The 22604-nt window shown below is 35.8% G+C and overlaps 1 protein-coding gene across 1 annotated transcript in view; it reads right to left on the bottom strand.

The window, feature by feature from the left end:
• The window catches only part of LEMD3 (LEM domain containing 3), a 74390-nt gene that overhangs the window by 16652 nt on the left and 35134 nt on the right, over positions 1-22604 (bottom strand). Inside the window, exons 2-4 of the mRNA XM_019959833.2 lie at positions 19940-19977; positions 15817-15883; positions 13486-13553 (exon numbers count right to left, since the gene is read on the bottom strand). Of these exons, the coding sequence (XP_019815392.2) occupies positions 13486-13553; positions 15817-15883; positions 19940-19977 (173 nt within the window). The remainder of the gene's footprint in view (positions 1-13485; positions 13554-15816; positions 15884-19939; positions 19978-22604) is intronic.

Raw genomic sequence — 22604 nt, forward strand, 5'->3', positions numbered from 1 at the left:
CTAATAAGTTAAATATGTGGAAGAACAAAGAACTTAACACTTCTAGTTATAAAACAGCAGAAGCATAGAAAAAGGTATCTGTTGTTATTTTTCCATTTTCTGTTCTCCTTTCCTATGTAAATACCCTTCGATATCCAACCACTACTTGCAACACAACAGAACCATGGAATGTTCCTTTATGAATAAACATTTTAAAAAACAAATGATAATTTATTTAAAATTCCCATTAAAGATTTAACAGAGTTTGAGTTCTTAAATAAACCATTACTTCCACAAATATTTGACATAGTACATGGAGTTCTATAGTATCATAATGGAGAAGGCAATGGCACCCCACTCCAGTACTCTTGCCTGGAAAATCCCATGGATGGAGGAGCCTGGTAGGCTGCAGTCCATGGGGTCACTAAGAGTCAGACACACTGAGCAACTTCACTTTCAGTTTTCACTTTCATGCATTGGAGAAGGAAATGGCAACCCACTCCAGTGTTCTTGCCTGGAGAATCCCAGGGACAGGGGAGCCTGGTGGGCTGCCATCTATGGGGTCGCACAGAGTCGGACACGACTGAGGCGACTTAGCAGTAGCAGCAGCAGCAGTATCATAAAATGGAATTTTTGTAGAAGTAAAAGTTGAATTTTTTTTCTGGCATATGCAAATTAAACAGTTCATGCTAACGCTGCAGCACACAGCATCTACCTGATTTTAAGTCTGAAGTGCTTTATTCACTTGTTGGAGCCACCTGGAAAACTGTAATGCAAGGGGTATGCCAATTTTTTAGCAAAGGGCAGACAGTAAATATTTTAAGCTTTGCAACATATACACTTCTTGTCTCTGTCACTTACATATTTTTAATGCAACCTTTAAAAATGTTGTAAAACCTCAGCAGGCCATACAAAACCAGGCTCATGAGCTGCAGTTTGCCAATCCTCGAGGTAAGGCATTCCTGTATCATAAAACACCCATTTTCAAATAACTGATGATAAAACTCAAGAGGAAACAAAGTTTTTAATTTTTAAAGTAGGTCTATTATTAACATAATTACTTGTTACTATTTATTTATAAGCAACAGCTCAGCTAACACACTGCTGACAGCATCACAGAAATATTTCTAAATTGAAAGGAAGTTTTCCCAAATCTTTAACAAATTAAAACTATTTTAATACACTGTAATTGATCCCCAATTACAAATTTATCTTATTTTCAAAATAACTAGCCGAAATGTGTAATTTAAAAACCCATATCAGATGCTTTGAACTTGGATTACAGTTTCAAAGCACAAAAATAATACTGCTTCATGGAAAAGATTCAGTTCATTAAAGAAAGCAACAAAACACATGGAGGGGAAAAGATAGTGGTACAGGGAACAGTTAAGCCAACATTAATAATCTACCAGATAAAGTTCACAAATGGATAATTTGCATGACACTAATAGCTATGTGGCTTTAGTGAATATTCTGGTGGCTCAGTGGTAAAGAATCTACCTGCAATGAAGGAGACACTCTGCATCGGAAAGATAGCCTGGAGAAGGAAATGGCACCCCACTCCAGTATTCTTGCCTGGAAAATCCCATGGACAGAGGAGCCTACTGGGCTATAGTTCATGGAGTCTCAAAAGAGTCAGACATGATTTAGGGGCTAAACAATACACACTAGATGCTACCTTTAAATTACGTAAAATATGACACACAGAAATCAACAGTGAGTATGATTTAGTTCTTAATGTTTCAGTGGAAAGTTAATCTTTTACTTCCAGGAATAATGGAAAGAATATGGTCTTTAGAATCCAAGAGGCCTGGAATCAGATCATGACTCCACTACTGAATTGCTGTATGTATAACCATAAGAGGACATTAAGAGAAAATAAGTCATGTAGGCAGATGCATATACTTTGTTCACATCTTCAGATTCTGAACTCTATTCAGTGTCAGTCTCTTGACCACTCAGTATGAGGTATGGGTTATAAACCCAGCTCTTCCATCTAAGAGGCAGAATAGTATAGTGAAAAGAGCAGATATTTTGATTCTATTCACAGTTCCATCACTTACTAGCTGGATGACCTACTTATTAAACCCCTCTGAGCACCGAAGAATTGATGCTTTTGAATTGTGGTGTTGGAGAAGACTCTTGAGAGTCCCTTGGACTGCAAGGAGATCCAACCAGTCCATTCTGAAGGAGATCAGCCCTGGGATTTCTTTGGAAGGAATGATGCTAAAGCTGAAACTCCAGTACTTTGGCCACCTGATGCGAAGAGTTGACTCATTGGAAAAGACTCTGATGCTGGGAGGGATTGGGGGCAGGAGGAGAAGGGGATGACAGAGGATGAGATGGCTGGATGGCATCACTGACTCGATGGACGTGAGTCTGAGTGAACTCCGGGAGTTGGTGATGGACAGGGAGGTCTGGCGTGCTGCAATTCATGGGATCGCAAAGAGTCAGACACGACTGAGCGACTGAACTGAACTAAGCTTTATTTTCTTTATAAAGGTGAGTCTGAAACCACCTACCTTGTTGCATCACTGTGAAATCAAAGGTAACATACAGAAAGTACCAAGACAAATTATACTTGAAATACTATAACCATTATGAAAGGTATTAATTCATTCTATTTTTTAGGATATTTATTTTTCCACAAAGACACAATCTTATTAACAGTGATTAACATTCCAAGTTAGTCCATAAAAATTTATTCAGCCCATAATTTGGCATATTTGCAATCTTCTTTCCTATTATATTCTTCACAAATCTTAAAACTTATTGTGTTTAAAATTAAACAGGTCTTAAAAGTGACCTAGGAAATGAACCACCATTCATTTCATCATTCTATTGCTATGCTATCATACAAAGCTCCCATCATTTAACTTTGCATCTGTCTTTTCATGAAAATAATAGTGCCACGTATTTCCTAAATGTTCCACCAGAGGGACCTCTTAACTTTTCACAAATCAAAACTAGATTTCAACCTCAAAAATGAGGAATAAAAAGCCCAAGAAAAACACTGTAGGAGTAAGAAAAAATGTTACATTTATTTAAATTAATTGTCACATTTATTTAAATTTTCTTTGAAGAAGAAAGTGTGAGAAATAAAAAAAATGGAATATAAAGACTCAAAGTGAAAAAAGTTTTTACTGAGGCTTATTCACTCATTTTGGGCTTCCCTGGTGGCTCGGTGGTAAAGAATCTACCTGCCAGTGCAGGAGACCTAGGTTCAATCCCTGGGTCGGAAAGATCCCCTGGAGAAGGAAATGACAACCCACTCCAGCATTCTTGACTGGGAAATCCCATGGACAGAGAACCCTGGTGGGCTACAGTCCATGGGGTCACAAAAGAGTTGGAGGTGACTTAGGAACTAAACCATTCATTCCTTTTACTCAATCAAACATTTACTTAAAATGCACCAGACGCTAGGGGAAAATTAGCTTACAGCATAGGAGTTCTACATATTCTCTAGCTCATTTATTCCTGAATGCAAAAACTTAATTGTGTTGCAGGTGAAACCATGGTACAAGCACATAAAAGGTACAATAGGTCTCTCTCCAGAAGCAGAAAGCCTACGATATACATATGGTTGTCTCTGTTTGATATCAGAATTGTAGTGGGATTCTTCCATATTTATGTGAGAACTTGGGTAAAATAAAATAGGTTGTGCTAAAATTATCATTACAAATTAGAAAGTAATTTGGCAACATATTTCAAAAGTATTAACAAAAGTTCTTTGAATAAGTGATTTCCTTTCTAGGACTAAGGAAATAAGGAAATAATCACAAAATCAAATACTATAATGCAAAATTAGCGTGCTTTCATAATACTGAAATCCCACAACCCAGGAGAATAAAAACATGTAAAGAAATATTATTCAGTAATAAAGAGGAACAGTTTTTAAAAGCCTGAACAATGACATGGGAAAATGCTAACAACTTTAAGGAAAAAATATCAGTATTTATAACATTTATACTGATACTAATTTCAGGGGGGAAATCTAAGACTAGAGAAACATGGACCAAAATGAGTGGCTAACTTTAGGTGGTGAATCTGAAATGCAGTTTTCCTTTTATTTTCTATATGAGTTAAATCATAAGCATGGGGTAATGTTATATTGAAAAGAAAAAAAAAGAAGAAGAAGAAGCCTATTAAAAACAGCACCTACACTTTTATCTAGACCATAAAACTTTATTTTTTTTGAAAAATTCCTGTTTAAGGTTTTTCTTTTAGTAGCAGTCCAAACTGCATCTTTGGTACAAGTCGTATCAGATTTCACAGCAACTGAAAATCTGAAAATGAAAACTCCAAAAAGAATACACACACACACCCCCCTAAATGTATAACAAAAAGGATATTATCTCCAGAAAGTAACTTCATTTAACGAATTAAGAAATTAATCCAAAATCTTTTGTAAAAAGACACATTATATGTTCTACTAAATTTCTTCTTTAAAAAGGCAAAACCTAATCTGAAACAAAAAACAGTTCCAGAGAAAAGATATGAAGATCTTTTAAGACTGGAATTCACTATCATCATTTTTTAAAAAAAACCTCAATACAGACAGTTCTCTACTCAACTCATGAAGGGGTGCTTCTAGTAACTTCTTTGCTGCCAGATTTTAATAGAAGTAATTCTTTTGTACCCACTACTGCTTGGCTTAGATTTCAATTGTCCCAACTCTGGTTCTATGTCCCTTCTTTTTCACCTTATCCAGTCAAATGGCTGGATAAGAAAAAGATGAAGCCTTATCCTGTCCCCAAGCCCTATCCCATCCATTTAGTCCTTCCTTCGAACACAATTCAGTAGAGTTAAAGAATCTCAGGGTTCTTGTGAAAAGTAACTTAATCCTATCCCAGGAATTTATGACCGACAATAGCACATGTCTGATATCTGTGCCATTACCACTCTGAGAGAGTCAAGTGAAGTGAAAGTTGCTCAGCCATGTCTGACTCTTTGCAACCCCATGGACTATAGAGTCCATGGAATTCTCCAGGCCAGAATACTGGAGTGGGTAGCCTTTCCCTTCTCCCGGGGATCTTCCCAACCCAGGGACTGAACCCAGGTCTCCCGCACTGCAGGAAGATTCTTTACCAGCGGAGCCACAAGGGAAGCCCAAGCCACAAGGCAAGCCAAGAGAGAGTCAACTGGGGGGAAAAAAAGGGGAAACCAAGAGGGACTCATTGGTTGGGATCAGTTTTTCCTACTGCTAAAAGTAAAAACTTTCACTTGCTTTGGATCCCCATATGTTCTGCCCTTTTCCTGGACTATTTGATTCTATGTTCCCTTTAGCCTACTCAATCCAATCCTATCTTTGCCTTTACCTGAATAATTCATCTAGCAATTCTTCTACTCTTTAAGACACAGCCTTGTAATTATAAGTCCTCCTTATTTAGACCTTTTTGGATCCTGATCCTTCAGCTATCCAAACTATTAGCTACTACACTCTCCACAGGTTCACCTGTCATTAATGTTGTCATCTAGGCCACAACTGAAAACAAAGGAGAGAATGAGGTTGACAGACAAAATCTGCAGCATGTTAAAGAAAACTCTCTCCAGAATAACACTGGTTTAGTTAGGAAACACACAAAAAAAGAAATAAATTTTAATGGAAGTTAGTATAACCATCAGGAACTGAACTAGGTACTTTCTACTTTCACTTACATTCTCCCAACAACTCTGACAGTCATTAATAACAACGGTCCCATTTTCACACTGAGACACAGGTACAGAGAAGTACAGGGACTTTACCAGGACACAAAGCTTCTACACGCCAGTGCTACAATTTGAATCAACATCTACTCCTCATCGTACTATACTGTCTTCACATCTTCTGTGTTATCTACATGTAAGTTATGAATTAAGTTAAAAACTGAGTCCATATTTCTCTTTTTTGACAAACATATCATGGGAGACTGCCACCAAAACCTTGCTGAAAGCTTTAGAACAATACAATATTCTAAATTTAAAAACAAAAAAGAGGGGGTGACGTCAGCAAAACAGCTGAATAGGAAGGCCCTGATCCTCCTTCCCTGCTAGAGACACAAATTCAACAATACACAGATTAATTCCCTTTGTATGATAAGAAACCCAGAAACCAGTTAAGAGGTTCTTGCATCCCAAACAAGTACAAAACCAGCTGCATGAAAGTAGGAAAATTTGTAACACTCACATACTGGAGCCCCTGCCTCTGGCACAGCATAATGTGATGGGGAGAAAATTCCCAATTCCTGGCTTCTCCTTGAGCAGGGAAAGAGAAGACTGGAGTATTTATCTAAATGTTCAGATTTTGGGGGGGCCACCAGAGGGATGGGCGGAGAAGGCAATGGCACCCCACTCTGGTACTCTTGCCTGGAAAATCCCATGGACAGATTTTCCATGAGCCTGGAAGGCTGCAGTCCATGGGGTCGCTGAGGGTCACTGAGCGACTTCACTTTCACTTTTCACTTTCATGCACTGGAGAAGGAAATGGCAACCCACTCCAGTGTTCTTGCCTGGAGCATGCCAGGGATGGGGGAGCCTGGTGGGCTGCCGCCTATGGGGTTGCACAGAGTCAGACACGACTAAAGCGACTTAGCAGTAGCAGACGGATGGGGTTCTGTCGTGCTTGAATCTAAGCACTAATAGGTCAAAGGGCACCAGGCTGGGGATAAGAACAAAGGCCATGAATTAGCACACACTCACTTGCCACTGACCCTGCCTGCAGCTCAGTGCAAAGTAAGTGTTAGAAAACCCCCAACTCCTCATTGCTCCCTGAGGAGGGAAAGAGCTGGAACGTGTGTCCAATGTTTCAGTTTTTCAAGGAGCTACCCAAAGGACTGGTTTCTGTATTACCTGTTTCAAAATACCGAGACCTGACATGGGCTAGATGCCTGAGGGTTGCTGAAAATAAAAAGGAGCGGGACAGCTTGCTGTTGCTCTAGAGGACCCGCAGTACAGCAGACAGGCACTGGAGGGAGCAAGAGACTATAAGCTCCTATAAAAAGATTTTGTTCAAATTTCACAGAATTTTATATTAGTGCCCATTATTTGTTTTCATACTTCATTCAAGATCCCACACTGCATTAGCTGCACTGAGCGGCTTTAGCTGCATGCAACAAATTTTGATAATTCTCTTTTCACTTTTATTCTGTCATGCATGTTTTCTAATTTTCCTTGATGTGGGGCTTCCCGGTGGCTCAGATGGTAAAGAATCCGTCTGCAAGGCAGGAGACCTGTGCTTGATCCCTGGGTCGGGAGGATTCCCTGGAGAAGGAAATAGCTACCCACTCTAGTATTCTTGACTGGAGAATCCCATGGACAGAGAAGCCTGGCGGGCTATAGTCCATGGGGGTTGCAAAGAGTCGGACACAACTCTTTTCTTGTTATGGCTTTTAAATGATACTCTCTTAAATGACACATCCATCATTTAAAAGTGGACATTACCAAATACATGGGATTTTTAAAGTATCTTTGGTATTAAATTCTTATTCTGATATTAACTTCTCATTTAAATGCTCTCTTCTCTGCAATCACCCTCTGTGCTTTTTCAGTCTTCTAACTTTATCGAGACTTTCAATGGCTAAGTCAAAGATTTCTCTTGGTATATGTCACATTGCACTTGAAAATACGTGCTGCTGCTGCTGCTGCTACGTGGGTTATTTTTATTTTTATTTTTTTTTATATGATACAATTTTTATATATAAATCATAAACTCTCAGATATATAAACTTATCATGAGAAGGATATGAAAGTAACTGAACAGGATGTTGAAAAATCATAGTATTTGAGATTTAAAATAGTGTGTAGAGTGTTTTTTATTTAGCGTACAATGTATGCAAACCTTTAGCATTTCTAATTTGCATGCTTGCATGCTCAGTCGCTTCAGTCGTGTCCAACTTTTTGCAACCCTATGGACTGTAGTCTGCCAGGTTCCTCTGTCCACGGGATTCTCCAGGCAAGAATACTGTGGGTCACCATTTCCTTCTCCAGGGATCTTCCTGACCCAGGGATCGAACCCACGTCTCTTACATCTCTGCATTGGCAGGCGGGTTCTTTACCACTAGTGCCACCTGGGAAGCCCATTTAAAAGGGTGCAATGAAGTCAGGACTGTGCAAGAGCTGCAGTCATCTTAGTCAGATCAACTCTTCTTTTGGCATATTATTTAGTTAATTGTTGGAATTTAATGTTCTTTTTCTGTCTTGTAATTTTTATTTGCTTTTTCCATCAACTGTTTTTTTTTTTTCGTGGGTTATTTTTAAATATCTTTTGATAGATTTCTAACATAATTCCATGGTGATAAGAGAACAGACCCTGTATTTCAATACCTTCAGACCATGAAATTTTTATACTTTGTTTTACGTTCCTGGATATGTTCCAGTGTCTCCTGATTTATAATCAATGGGAACCTGAATAGAATTTGTATCCCACTTCTGTGTGAAAATTATATAAATCTTAATTATGTTGAATTGGTTCACAGTGCTTTCCAGATCTACTATACCCTTCTACTTTTCTGTCTATTCATTCTATTATTAACTTTTGAGAGTCTGATACTGAAACTCCAACTAAAAATTTATGTACTTAAAAAATAATTGCAATATATAGTGAAACTATTAAAAAAAAAAAAAAAAGAAACCTGTAAAACCTCTCTAGTTGGGAATATATACCCACAAGTCCACAATAAAGATTTGAGGAGACCCCAGCGTATCTGAGATCACCAGTAAAGGTCTTCCCCTGCATGAAGGCAGTTCTTAAAGACTGGGAGATGTGGCTGTGTTTTCAAATGGAATATCCCAAAACAAAGTAGCAAGCAAGACACACAAAAAGAAACCAGGAAACACGGCCCAACTAAAACAACAAAATAAATCTCCAGGGACTGACCCTAAAGAAACTGAGGTATATGAATTATCCAATAAAAATTTCATAGTAAACTGGCATAAAGATGCTCACTGAGCTCAGAAAACAACATATAAGTAAGATGAGAATATCAAGAGAGAGAAAATACTAAAAAGAACCAACAGGAACTCTGGAGCTGAAGAATACAACTGAATTGAAAAATTCACAGCATGTGTTCAACAGCAGTCTTAAATCCATCAGAAAACAAAGAATCGAGGAACTAAAAGATAAGTCATTTAAAATTACCCAGTTGGAGGAAGAAAAAAGAATGAAGAAGAGTGAAGAAAGCTTAAGGGACTTACAGAACATCATCAATTGGACCAATACACACATTATGAAGTCCCAGAAGGAGAGGAGTGAAAGGAGCAGAAAGTTTATTTCAAGAAATAATAACCAAAACTTTACAATTTGGGGAAAGAAATGGACATTCAGATGTAAGAAACCCAACAGCTTCTTATGGGATACAGCAAAAGCAGTTCTAACAGAGAATTTCACTACGGTAAATGCCTACATTAAAAAAGAAAGATCTCAAATAACCCATCTCTACACCTCAGAGAACTAGAAAAAGAATAAATTAAGCCCAAAGTTAGCAGAAGGAAACAATAGGAATTAGAGCAGAAACAAAATAGAAAATAGGACAAAAAAAACAACAAAACAAAGATGTGGTTTTTTAAAAGATAAGCGAAATTGACAAACCCTTAGTTAATAAAAAGAGAAAGAGACTCAAACAAAATCAGAAATGAAGGAAGAAGGGGCCTTACTGCTGGCTCAGTAGTAAAGAATTCATCGGCCAATGCAGGAGACACGCACTGGTTCAATCTCTGAACCAGGAAGATCCCGCATCTGCAGAGCAACTAAGCAGTGCACCACAACTACTGCGCCCTTGCGCTGCCACTACCGAAGCCCACTCTGCAATGAGAAGCCTCTGCGATGAGAAGCCCGGGTACACCAAAACTAGAGAGCAGACCCTGCTCGCTGCAACTAGAGAAAAGTGCGCCGAGCAACGAAGACCCAGCAAAGCCAAAAAAAAAAAATAATAATTTTTTTTTAAGAGAAATGAAAGAGATTTTTAAGATTGATGTCAGAGAAATACAAAGGATTTTAAGAGTCTACTATGCACAATTATTTGTCAACAAACTAGATAACAGAAAAAAATGGATAAATTCCTAGAAACATATAACCTATCAAGACTAAATAATGAAGAAAAGGTCTGAACAGATCTATAACTAGTACAGAAACTGAATCAGTAACTGAATCAGTAAAAGCCTCCCAACAAAGAAAAGTTTGGGATTCAATGGCTTCTCTGGAGAATTCTGCCAAATATTTTTTTAAAAATTAACATTTAGCCTTCTCAAAGTCCTCCAAAAACTTAACAGGGAAGGAACACTTTCACACTCATTTTATGAGGCCACCATTACTCTGACATCAAAAATGCTTCAAGAACGGAAATACAGACCAATATCCCTGATGAATATAGACACAAATCCTCAACAAACTATTAGCAAAGTGAATTAAATAGCATATTAAAAGGATCAAAAGTGGGGTTTATTCCAAGAATGAAAGGACAAACACACAAAAGCCAATCAATGTAATACATCACATTAACAGAAGGAAAAATCATATGATAATTTCAATAAATACAGGAAGAGCATCTGACAAAATTTAACACCTTAAGTGATTAAAAACACATGATAGACTAGGAAGAGAAGCAAATTAGCTCAAAACAATAAAGGCCATATATGAAAAGCTGATGACTAATATATTTTTAATCATGAAAAACTGAGGTTTTTCCTTGGAGACCAAGAATAAGGCAAAGATGTCCACTGTTGTCATTTCTATTCAATACAGTAGAGCAGTTAGGTGAGAAAAGAAAATAAATGGCATACAAATTTGAAGTGAAGAAGTAAAATTCTATCTGTTTGCAGATAACATGATTGTGTACATAGAAGGCCCTACAGACTCCACCAAAAAAAAAAAAAACCCCAAAATGTTAGAACTTAAGTATATTCAGCAAAGGTGTGGGACCAAAGGAAAAAAAAAAACAACATACAAAAAGAAGTTGCATTTCTACACATAAAAATGAACAACCAGAAAATTTAAAAATTTCATCTACAAAAAGCATCAAAAAGAATAAAATACTTAGGAATAAACATTATCTAGAAGGTAACAGACTTACACACTAAAAACTACAAAGCACTGCTAAAAGAAATTTCAAGACACAAATAAATGAAAAGGCATCCTGGGTTCGTGAACTGGAAGACTTAATTAAAATGTCCATACTACCCAAAGCAATCTACAGATTCAATGCAATTCCCATCAAAATTTCAGTAGCAGTTTTTTTTTTTTTCCCCCAGAAATAGAAAGATCAATACTATAATTCATATGGTTATTTTGGCTATTTGGGACCTACAAAGAATCCCAAATAGCCAAAATAATATTAAGCAAGAAGAACAAAAGTAGAGGCCCCATATTTCTGATTTCAAAGCATATCATAAAGTTACAGTAATCAAACAGTATGGTGCTGGCATCAAGACAGACATATAGACCAATGGAATAAAATGGAGACACACTCAGATTGATGGTCAACTGATTTCAACAAGTGTGCTAAGAACACACAATAGGAAAAGGATAGTTTCTTCAAAACAGTACTGATAAAACTGGATTTCCACATGTAAATGAATGAAACTGAAACCTTATCATACACTACTCGAAAATCAACTCAAAATGGAGTGAAGACTTAAACATAAGACATGAAACTATAAAACTTTTAGAAGAAAATTTAGGGAAATACTTCATGATATTGGTCTTAGTAATGATTTTTAAATTATGATTTGACAACGATTTTCTGGATATAACACCAAAAGCACAGGTAACCAAAGCAAAAAGAGACAAGTGGGACATCATCAAACTAAAATGCTTCCACACAGCAAAGGAAACAATCAACAGGGTATAAACACAATTTGTGGAATGGGAGAAAACATTTACAAACCATCTGATAAGGGTTAATAACCAAAAATAAATAAGGAACTTCAACAGGTATATGAAAAGATGCTTGACATCACTAATCAGGGAAATGCAAATCAAAACCACTATGAGATATCACTTTACACCTGTTAGGATGGCCGTTATTAAAAAAACAAACCCAAACCAAAAGAAAACAGAAGTATTCAAGGATATGGAGAAAAGGGAATCCTTGAAAACTATGGGCTTCCAAGGTGGCGCTAGTGGCAAAGAATCCACCTGTCAATGCAGAAGATGTAAGAGATGCAGGTTCAATCCCTGGGTTGGGAAGATCCCCTGGAGGAGGACATGGCACCCCACTCCAGTATTCTTGCCGAGAGAATCCCATGGACAGAGGAGCCTGGCAGGCTACAGTCCATGGGGTTGTAAAGAGTCCGACACGACAGAGTGTCTGAGCACACACGCACATTGTAAACAGTTGGTGGGAATGTAAAATGGTGCAGCCACTAAGAAAATCAGTATGGAAGTTAATAAAAAAATTAAAAATAGAACTATTACATGTTCCAGCAATCTCACTTTTGGGTATTTATCAGAAGAATTGAAAACACGATCTAAGAGATAATTTGCACTCCTATGTTCACTGCAGTATTATTCACAATAGTCAAGAAGTGGAAACAGCTAAATGCCTACCAACATATCAATGGATACAGAAAATGTGAGGTATATACAGTAGAATATTATTCAACTTTTAAAAAAAAAGGAAATTCTGCCATCTATTACAACGTGAATGAACCTTGAGAGCATTGTGTTAAACGACATTAGGCAGTTACAGAAAGACAAATACTGCATGATTCCATTTATATGAGGTATCTACCATAGTCAAGCTCATAGAAGCAGAAAGTGGTATGGTGGTGGCTAGGGACTAGGAGAAGGAAAAGGGGAGTTGCTGTGCAACGGGTACACAGATTCAGTAATGCAAGATGAAAAAGCCTGAGAGATCTGCTGCACAATAACATATACATAGTCAACAATACCGTGCACTTTATGGTAGATTTCACATTATGTGTTTTTTACCACAATTACAATGAAGTTTGTATGACATGACCTGTTCTCAATGAATGGATGCCAACTTTTAGGGATTAGTATTTCCATATGCAAGTACTCACATCTTTACGGAACTGGACTAACATCAAGCTCCCTAGTATGATTTTCAATATCCACTCTCCCCTCTTTAGCAATCAGAGTGACACGTCTCCATTTTAACCTTCTAGTACTTTTCCTTTAAGATTTCCTAAACATTACTCACAGTCGTATAGAAAAATGTATCTGCAAGTTCTCTTAGAACCATGAAATGAAATTATCGCAGGGCAGAAGGACTGAAATAAATGACAATGGTTAGATGTTTACTTGCTTTCTTATGTACTACTTACCTATCTCAATTTCTTTCTCATCAATGGTGTTTGCACCCTTTCCAAACTACTGTGCATTCTTTCATAATAGAGTACTTTAAAACAGCTGAGTAATTCTGCTTTCTCTATCTGGTCACATTACACCGAAGAGCAGGCCCAAACTTTTAACAGTAAAAGTAATCAAATGCATCAGATGGTAAATATAAATTGTAATAATTTATATTAACTTTAGGAATAGAGCTATTAAAATTCTAATTCACTGCTTACTTTCAAATATGCAGCTGCCTCTTGGACAGAAAGTGTTCTCTGACTAGAACTGCCACATTCATGATCTCCTGAAAAGATTAGCATATTAATTTTGAATCAGTACTATGTTAAACAAAAGAAAACAAATATAATTAATCAAAACAGTTTTATAAAATACACAATTATAGACTGTATTATTATCATCAGTAAAGAAAGAAGACAAACACTCTTGTCTAGAAAAAACTTACAATAGGCAATGTAAACAAGTATTTTTACATAAACCACAACCTTTATATGCATTTCAATCTACATAGAAATGTACCTTCCTTTTATATTCCTAATGAAATTGTTAGCCAGGGGTAAGAACCAAGTAGTGCTCACTGATGCCTATTCATAGGTATTGGTGCAAAGAAAGCCCTCTATGGATATATTTTTCAATGGGGAAAATTCATTGTGCTAACTTGTACATCTATTACTAAAGCTAATAATTCAAGACTCAAGTAATCTGAATTAAAATGTCCATTTTGGAGTATTACTAAGCCTACTTTTAGCAAGGCATGTGCAAAACTTAAAAAAACATTATAACACAGATCAACAGGGAAATTAGATAGAAGCTTCTAGCTATAATCAGGTGTACTACATACAAAAGTTTGGAAAACTACATTTTCCTTTTCTCATACCTATTTATAAGAGAATCGAAAGCTTTATTCACCCCACCAGGCACTCTATGGTTATGAGATATCAATTATCCTTACAGTGAACTTCAATTTTGTTTCTCCTACTATTTCTTTAAAGTACTTAAAAACAAACTTTTTTAACATCAAAGTATAATAGTTAAAGTAGAAATTTTGGCAGATTTTTTTTTATCATAAAAGCAACCATATTCCAACTTTATAAATTTTGTTCCAGATTTTAATGGTCATAGCTGTAAAACGAGAATACCTATTAGATGAACCAAAAAAAGTCTTCAAACTTTATAATCTATCCTCAGAGATCCAATTCTACAGATCTATAGCAGGGGCTGGCAAACCCAAAGACCAACTGTGCCCTACCACCAGTTTTTAATAAATGAAGTTTTATTGGAACACAGCCACATTCATTCACTTATGTATTATCTATGGCTGCTTTCATGCTCTAACAGCAGAACTGAGTAGCTGTGACAGAGACAGTCTAGCCCACAAAGCCTAAAAATTTACTATCTGGCCCCTTCACAGATAAAAAGTTTGCAGACCCCTGCTCTACAGGAAGGAATCTGTATCTTTAAAAGCACTCCAGATTATGTTGATCTGATACACTTCATAAAAAACTGCTATAGAGACAACTGTAGAAGCTTGTATTATAGGAGCAATATCAGGAATTCCATGTAGATTAAATACTCTATTTCTGGGTGCTACAGCTACCAAATTAATGTCATTAGTTTGCAGCATATGTATGTTAACAGTCCATCAGTCAATACAAAAAATGTTTTTAATGATATATACAGAATTATTAGCCAAAAACACTGACCAGAATTAAAGAACTAACTTCCTCCTCCCAAAAAAAAACCTTGGTGAGAGGATGGGGAACTATCCAGATTCTAAATGCCTCTACTGGACCAGAGAAGTTCCACATTTACCTACTAGGCTTCTACAAATGATCTGGTTTCTACAAAAGGACTCACTACATACAAAAGTTTGTAAAATTACATTTTGCTTTCCTTGTAACTGTTTATAGGAAGAGAATCCAAAGTCACTTCTTTCAGATTATATGTAAAATAAGTGAAACAACTTAAAAGATAATAAATGACAAGGTGGCTACTATAGCTTACAGATGCTAAACTTGATGCCAATTCACTTCTCTTGTTCTAATTGCAGATATGCTGCATACCTGAGAATTTTCAGATTTACTTAGAGAAGAATATGAGGAAAATGCAACGTGTCAGGAGAAAGAAATTCTGTAATCTATTTACCTTATCCAAAGAAACGACACCTATACCTTCACCAAAAGAAAATCTGTACTTTTATATTAGATCTATGATTTTAGTTAATTTGTTGTTTACTCAATTCAATTGATATACAAGCTTTCAGAATTCTGTTACTATCAGTGCAGTAAAAAAGTGTTAACTTATATAATATAGTATATATCTATATTTCATTGTATACATATGTCAGGCAGGATAAAGGCCTTGATTAAACATATCTATACAAATAAAAACCCATTCCCTACAGGGAGTAAAAACTTATAAAGAGAAAATATCCACATGTATGTAATATAACAACACTGAACTTAGGAAAAACCATTTCTATTGATATCACATGCTACATATACAATCTTCAAAACATTTTTACATACTATGAATGTTGAGACAATTACCTGCAAGCTGTGCCAATCGATCATGAAGCTTGTATAAAGTGTTCATCATAAGATTTTTCTTACTTTCCTAAATTTAAAAGAAAAACATTATAAAATACCTGATCCTAAGGGAATATGCACCAAATAATAATCTTTGTTTGAAAAGAAAAACATTAAGTAAATTTAAAAATCATAGAAGCTACATAATATAAAAGACAAATTCATATTTAACCAATGGCTACCATATTTTAAAGAAACCTTAACCTAAGAATCTAAACTATCTAAATATTCTACTTTCTTGAGGATGATTGGGGTATTGTACTAACCTTAGTGCCAGAAAAGTTCTTCTACATAACAACCCTCCCCCATCAAAGCAATGCTCCCAATTCCCCTCTATACAATGCATACTTATGCATATTGACTGTTTTCTTCATGTTTTGTTTTAACCTGACAACCACATAATGTCAACCAACCTGACATTTTTGATTAACCCTCAAACCACTCAGAGGCTCCCAAAGTGGTCATGCATACGTTTATGAACCATTAAAGTGAAAGAAACATTTAATAAGCATCTACAACCCTGAATATTCACTGGAAGGACCGATGCTGAAGCTGAATCTCCAACACTTTGGCCACCTAACATGAAGAGCCAACTCACTGAAAAAGACCCTGATGCTGGGAAAGATTGGAGGCAGGAATAGAGGGGGACAGAGGACAAGATGGTTGGATGGATCACCAACTCAATGGATGTGAGTTTCAGCAAGCTCCAGGAGATGGTGAAGGACAGGGAAGCCTGGCATGCTGCAGTCTATAGGGTAGCAAAGAGTTGGACACAACTGAGTGACTGAACAACAACTGGGAGTTAAGAACTGTTCTCAGAAAAGCGAGAAATCCACACCAACAAGATGATTCCTGTTCTTAAGGGCAGAAAACATACTAAATGTTATAGTTGCAAACAAAGTACAATGTAAATACAGAAGACAGAGGGGTGGAAAGATCCATTTATGGAAGAGGGAATATCTGAACTGAGCTTCACAGAAAGAATAGAATTGACCAGCATTCCAAGCAGAAGGCACAGCATAGGCCTGAAAGCGTAAATGCTTTGGTTATATTTCTTACATAACCAGTAGCCAACTTTGACTCAGCAAACTCCTGGAAAAGTAGTTTGGAATCAATAGCTAGAGAACCCTAGATACCAAGAAAAAGAGTTTGACTTCATCCTGAACATTTAGGAGAAGAAAAGTTAAACAGAAATGTGTGTCAGGAATATTATTCTGACCATATGAAAGGAAACCAAAGTGGAGACTTCTGCAACACCTAAGCACCCTCTCAAGAAGGCTAAAGCACTGAGACCTCAATTTAAGAGTAATCACAATTAACGGAGATGGACATAAACAATGGAGCAGGGTGGGTTAGAAGAGGGGATAAGAATAGCTTATCAAACTATTTGAAATAAATGCATGATTCATGAGAGGTTATGTCTTTATGATTTCCTTTCTCCCGAAGTTTCTGACGAAATAGGATTATTGGATAAATGTGACCAGGAACAAATTCATACAGGATATAAAAAGCTAGGAAAGTAAAGTTCATATGCCCAATGACATGTAATCACATCCATTTATTTTCACGCTGTATGTTCAAGGACAGAAGAGACAAGTTTGCACACTATACATGGCATACTTTTGTCAATGAAGCTTTAATGAGTGACAGGAGGAAGAAGAAAATTCATCAGAGGTGCCGCAATCCTACTAGCAGAGTCCCAGGTTTTATGTGAGATGGTTCATAGAGACAAAGATAGGTGACAATCCTTCAGCATTACTTGCTTTCCAAGTAGCAAGTAGCAAACTACTCGCTTTTCCCGTTTGCTTTTTCACTCCCTCAACTCTATCTCAATCAGATTCTGAATCAAGTCAGTCCTTATGAATAAGATTAAAAATCCAAACTGTAAAAATCAGACATCAAAAAGTAACTGCAGGGACTGAAATACAGGATTCTGAAAGCTACGCATCTGTGATAGATTAAACCACAAAATCACTTTTAATAAATATGTTCAATATAATAAGATGAGGTTTCCCACTGATTGCGTAGATTACAGACTTGATATATAAAACCAAGGTAAATCTGACTAAGCTTTGGTACTAAAAGAGCTGAGCATTTTCAGTCTCTTTCCTCTCTTATCTGGAAAAGAGAGTGATTTCCTTTTTGTTTTACATGTCTTGATCATGCCCCTCTCCACACCCCTTTGAAAATCAAAACTAAAGCCAAATATTTGACACCGTCCTCTGTGATTATATCTTTAATGAACATCAGAGGCCTGGGAATAAACATCATCTTTTCATTCAGATCTGTTAACGCTGGACTAGACAAGTAGAAAAAATAACAAAACTTAATCATACGTAACTGGATCTCATACTGGATAGTATATATGCTATTACAGTCTCTTACAAAGAATTTAAACACCCCAAAATCTCAACTATAATTTATTCAAGAATTATTTTTCCAGTGGCAACTCATTCAAAATGACCATCTATATTACTACAAGGGTGTCAAGTGCCATCCAAATGATCAACTAAATTATGATCTAAATAGTTTTTATGGAATATTTTATTAATGGAAACAAATTAACTTTGAAGAGCAGAAAGGCTTTGGTTCAATCATCTTTAGCACCATTATGCTAAACTATAGGTAAACCTGAAAGGTCTGTATATTAAATTCCAAAGTTACTTTCTTAGAGAAACTTATATTGGCTTATAGTTTCATTATTAACTTCCTCCATTCTGCTTTTCAAACTCTCTTCTAATTCTTGGCTTGAAATGTGTCTACTGATCACCCTGAAAACAAATTAAAGATCTACAAATAAATCCATATTTAAAGTAAGCTTTCAAAAGTAACCTTTCATTAGCAAAAATAATTTTTAATTTGAAATACTAATAGCTACCTTCTAATTGTGTATTTTGGTAAGCTCCAGATTTTCTTTTAGTCATATAAATCATTCTCTGAAGCAAATCTCATTCTCTGAATCATTCTGATTTGTAGGAGGAAAAGTCAAACTATAGGGTGACGCCACCAAATTTTCTCATATAGTGTCACCTTTAAATATTCCCGTCTCTATTTCAGCCAACTGTCTCAAGGATATTTTCTGTATTTGTATCAAGTCCTTAATTAAATGATAATAATGGATTTTAATTACTTAGCACAGTGCCTCACACAGAATGAACACTCAAGTGACTAGCCATTATCTTCATTATAATTATTACTATTATTCAGAGATTAGGAACTTCAGGTTCCTCTAAGTGGAAAATTATACAGAAGAAAATAAAGTCTTGCATTTTCAACGTTCAGTGAGTATACACTGCAAATTTAAACTACGATGCCATAGCAATGATAATATCATAACCAATCAAGTCAACTTTAAAAAAAAAAAGTATCGTCACAATAAAATACTACTGAAAATAATCAATACTAACAATCTGAAGTAACAATCTATGGATCTGACTTCACATTATCACATATCCTTTAGCACAACAATGTTTTCCATACAGGTCTATCTATATTACTCTCAGTTCCTATAATAATAAAACAAAAAAAAAAACACAACTAATTGTGTATTATAATATAAACTTAAATATCACAACCTTTGTATTGCCTATAATGATGAGGGGCAAGTGAAAAATATTTCCATGTAACACTTAGGTTAAAATTAATATTATAAATCCTTTAAAAAGAAAAAGAATCGTAAATAGGTTGCATAAGACTCTAAATCCTTTGCTTCCTGACAGTTGAAAAGGCCTGCCAATGAGCAAAAAATCCAAAGAGAACAAAAGAAGAGCAAAATCTGCGAGAGTATCCAACAACTAAGAAAACACACACACACTTTGAAGGCTAAGACCAGATCCCCAGGTGACATGCCACTGCCATTTTACCTTGCGATTGGCTTTTATCTTTAAATGATAAACAGTTCTGCTCTTTGGAGAAAATGTGTGTCAGACTTAATTATATTATAGAAAAGGAATACTCAAAAATAAGAGAATTTATTGCCTCAGCATAAAAGAACGTTTAAAATTCCTATTGTCAGTTGATATTCATCCTAATACTTTTATCATAAAAAACATGACATAAAGTATCAGTATTAAGATTTACTTACTTGCATGTCTCCAAATGTTTCATCAAAGGGGTTTTTTACTATCAAGGAAAGAAAAAGAGAGAACTGTTAGTATCATTTAAGAATAACAATCCCCCTAACCAAGCCCTGAGAAATGCTAAAATGTACTCTGCTAAAACTGAATGTAAACATGCAAACAAAATATAAACAAATTGATGATAACAAAGGTTAGAGAACTACTTTTTCAGACTTACTATATTTACCACTCTCACTATGATTTTGTAGTTTGCTCTATAATAATTAAGAGTAGGTGCTCTGGTCTCAGACTTGGTTCCAGCCCTAGCTCCATTGCTTGCTAGCAATGTGACCTTGAACTACTATCTACTTAGCCACTTTAAGCTGTAGTTTCCTCTTCTACAAGGGAAGGATGTAATGACACCTACTTTATACAGTTGTTAGGATTAAATGAGATAAATCATATAAAATGCTTGATACAGTGTCAAACCCTTAATACATGTTACCTATGATCATTACTATTAGTGACTTTATTTTGGCTCCTTAACTTGGTTTCTCTTCAAAATATAAAAGTCAGTTACTACTAGAGGAAATATGCAAGATGCTTTAAAACTGAGTAATTCATTTAGAATTCTTACTTCCAATGATTAAAAGACAAACCTGCCTAGTCCTTGCTAACATCTGGAAAAGTGTCAAGAAACATACACACACATCAAAATAGCTAAGAATTAGGTGTCAATACTAAACAACTTTTTTCTAATATATATTATAAAGAAAGGATTTACCATTTTCCATTCAACCTCCCTATATCCATCCTTCCCCAAAAGATTCAAACAAGTTTATGGCTGAATATTATACAGCACTTTTCTAGTTATTATTTAGAATCTCCTCCTTACCCTCTACTTTAAAATTATATGCAAAAATATTCAAAGCTTTCAGATACCTGGATCTCTGTAAGTCAGGACACAACTAAGACTATCTGAGCCTACAAAGCTGTTCACACTGACCAGGTTTCCTTTCTGAGGTGCTTTTCTATTTTTATTTGAGAAAACAGGAAGTCCCATAGGAACCAGGAACTACTTGATTCTAAGAAAGTTCATGTGTGAGACCAGTTTAAATAAAAAAATACAATTTAAAAAGGGGGAGAAACATATTCTGCTATCATCTTAAAAGGATTTGATAATGAATTTTCAGACAGCATTTTTCTATAAAGCAATAAGGTTTTCATGCCAAGAAAAATTTTTTAAAAACAAAAAATCAAAAGTACTCAATAGGAAAATAGGAAGGATAATACAACTTAAGGATTAAATAAAATGTTAAGAATCAGAACATGCTTGGACTGAAAAGATCCTTTTTAATACACTAATTTTTATTAATGTAAAATTTAAATAATTTAAAATAAAGCCATATTTAGTTCAATATACTACCAAAAATGCTCTGTCAATCTACTTAAATTGGTCAAATGATTCTAAAAAAACAAATATTTTCTTTGCTGTCTATATGGGGTCGCAAAGAATCAGACACAACTGAGCGACTGAACTGAACTGAAAAGAAATTCTAAAAAACATTAAAACATGCAATTCTAAAATATAGGTTTTAATATTTATGAAGAAAAGCCATGAGAGGACCACTTTCTGACTGTTTATGCATTTGTTTCTGTCAAGATTACTAAATGGAAACTAGCTCTTCAAGTATCTCTATGCAAATATTACTGTAGATTATGGATGTTCTCCCACTAGATTGCTCTGCTGTGATTTTCTCACAAGGGATCATGTATATTCAGGTTTGTATGCTCAGAGTCAAGCATAGTATTGAGCAAACAGTTAGTGCTTGAAAAGTGCTGTTTGAGCTGTCTAGGCTAAATCTGCCCTTCTTTATTCAATGCTGTGTGTTAACATAGAAGCAGAAGCGTTAAATTTTGCAGGAAGCTGGAAAAGGGTACGTCTGAGCAACTGGGAAGGGAGATGTATAGAATGACAATAAGAAAGCCAAAGAGCAGAACAATAATTCTGTTCAAAAACACTGCTCTGCCAGTTGTTTCTTTCTAGGTTTCGGCCTCTTATCTAGCACACTTGGCTAGCTGAGAGTATGCCATATCTAAAAGGCCAACAATATACACACCTACTGCTAAAAATTAAAGCAAAATGTTCCCTGACTTCCGTGAAAACTGTCACATACTAAGTCAACAGACAGACCTACTAAATTAACAAACAAAAGTAAACACAGTCTTGAGGTTAAGATTCGAAAGGAAACTCCATTTAAAAACAGCAGTGTTAACAAAGCAAAAGCATTTCTATGCATCTAAGTTTTATCCCCCCAAATCATTTCAGTATTTCTGAAACTACATCAGTACTTTTTCTCTCACCCACATTACCTATGATCATAGAAGGATAAAAAACATCCTGTTATCCCTAGTGAAAACATTCCTCCCTCCCCTGCTAATTAGGCCATTGTAGAGAAGAAACCATATTCCAAAAGCAATTCACAGGAAAAAAAAAAAAAACTGTCACCTCACTTTCTAGCCTCTTTTCTAAGGATGGAAACCGAGAGTAAATTATAGTTATTGCTTTGTTGGTGTTGTTTACTCACTTAGTCATGTCCGACTCTTTACGACTCTATGGACTGTAAGCCCTCCAGGCTCCTCTGTCCATGGGATTTTCCAAGCAAGAATACTGGAGTGAGTTGCTATTTC

This window comes from Bos indicus, chromosome 5 (assembly GCF_029378745.1).
Source record: "Bos indicus isolate NIAB-ARS_2022 breed Sahiwal x Tharparkar chromosome 5, NIAB-ARS_B.indTharparkar_mat_pri_1.0, whole genome shotgun sequence".
In the NCBI taxonomy this organism is placed as follows: Eukaryota; Metazoa; Chordata; class Mammalia; order Artiodactyla; family Bovidae; genus Bos; species Bos indicus.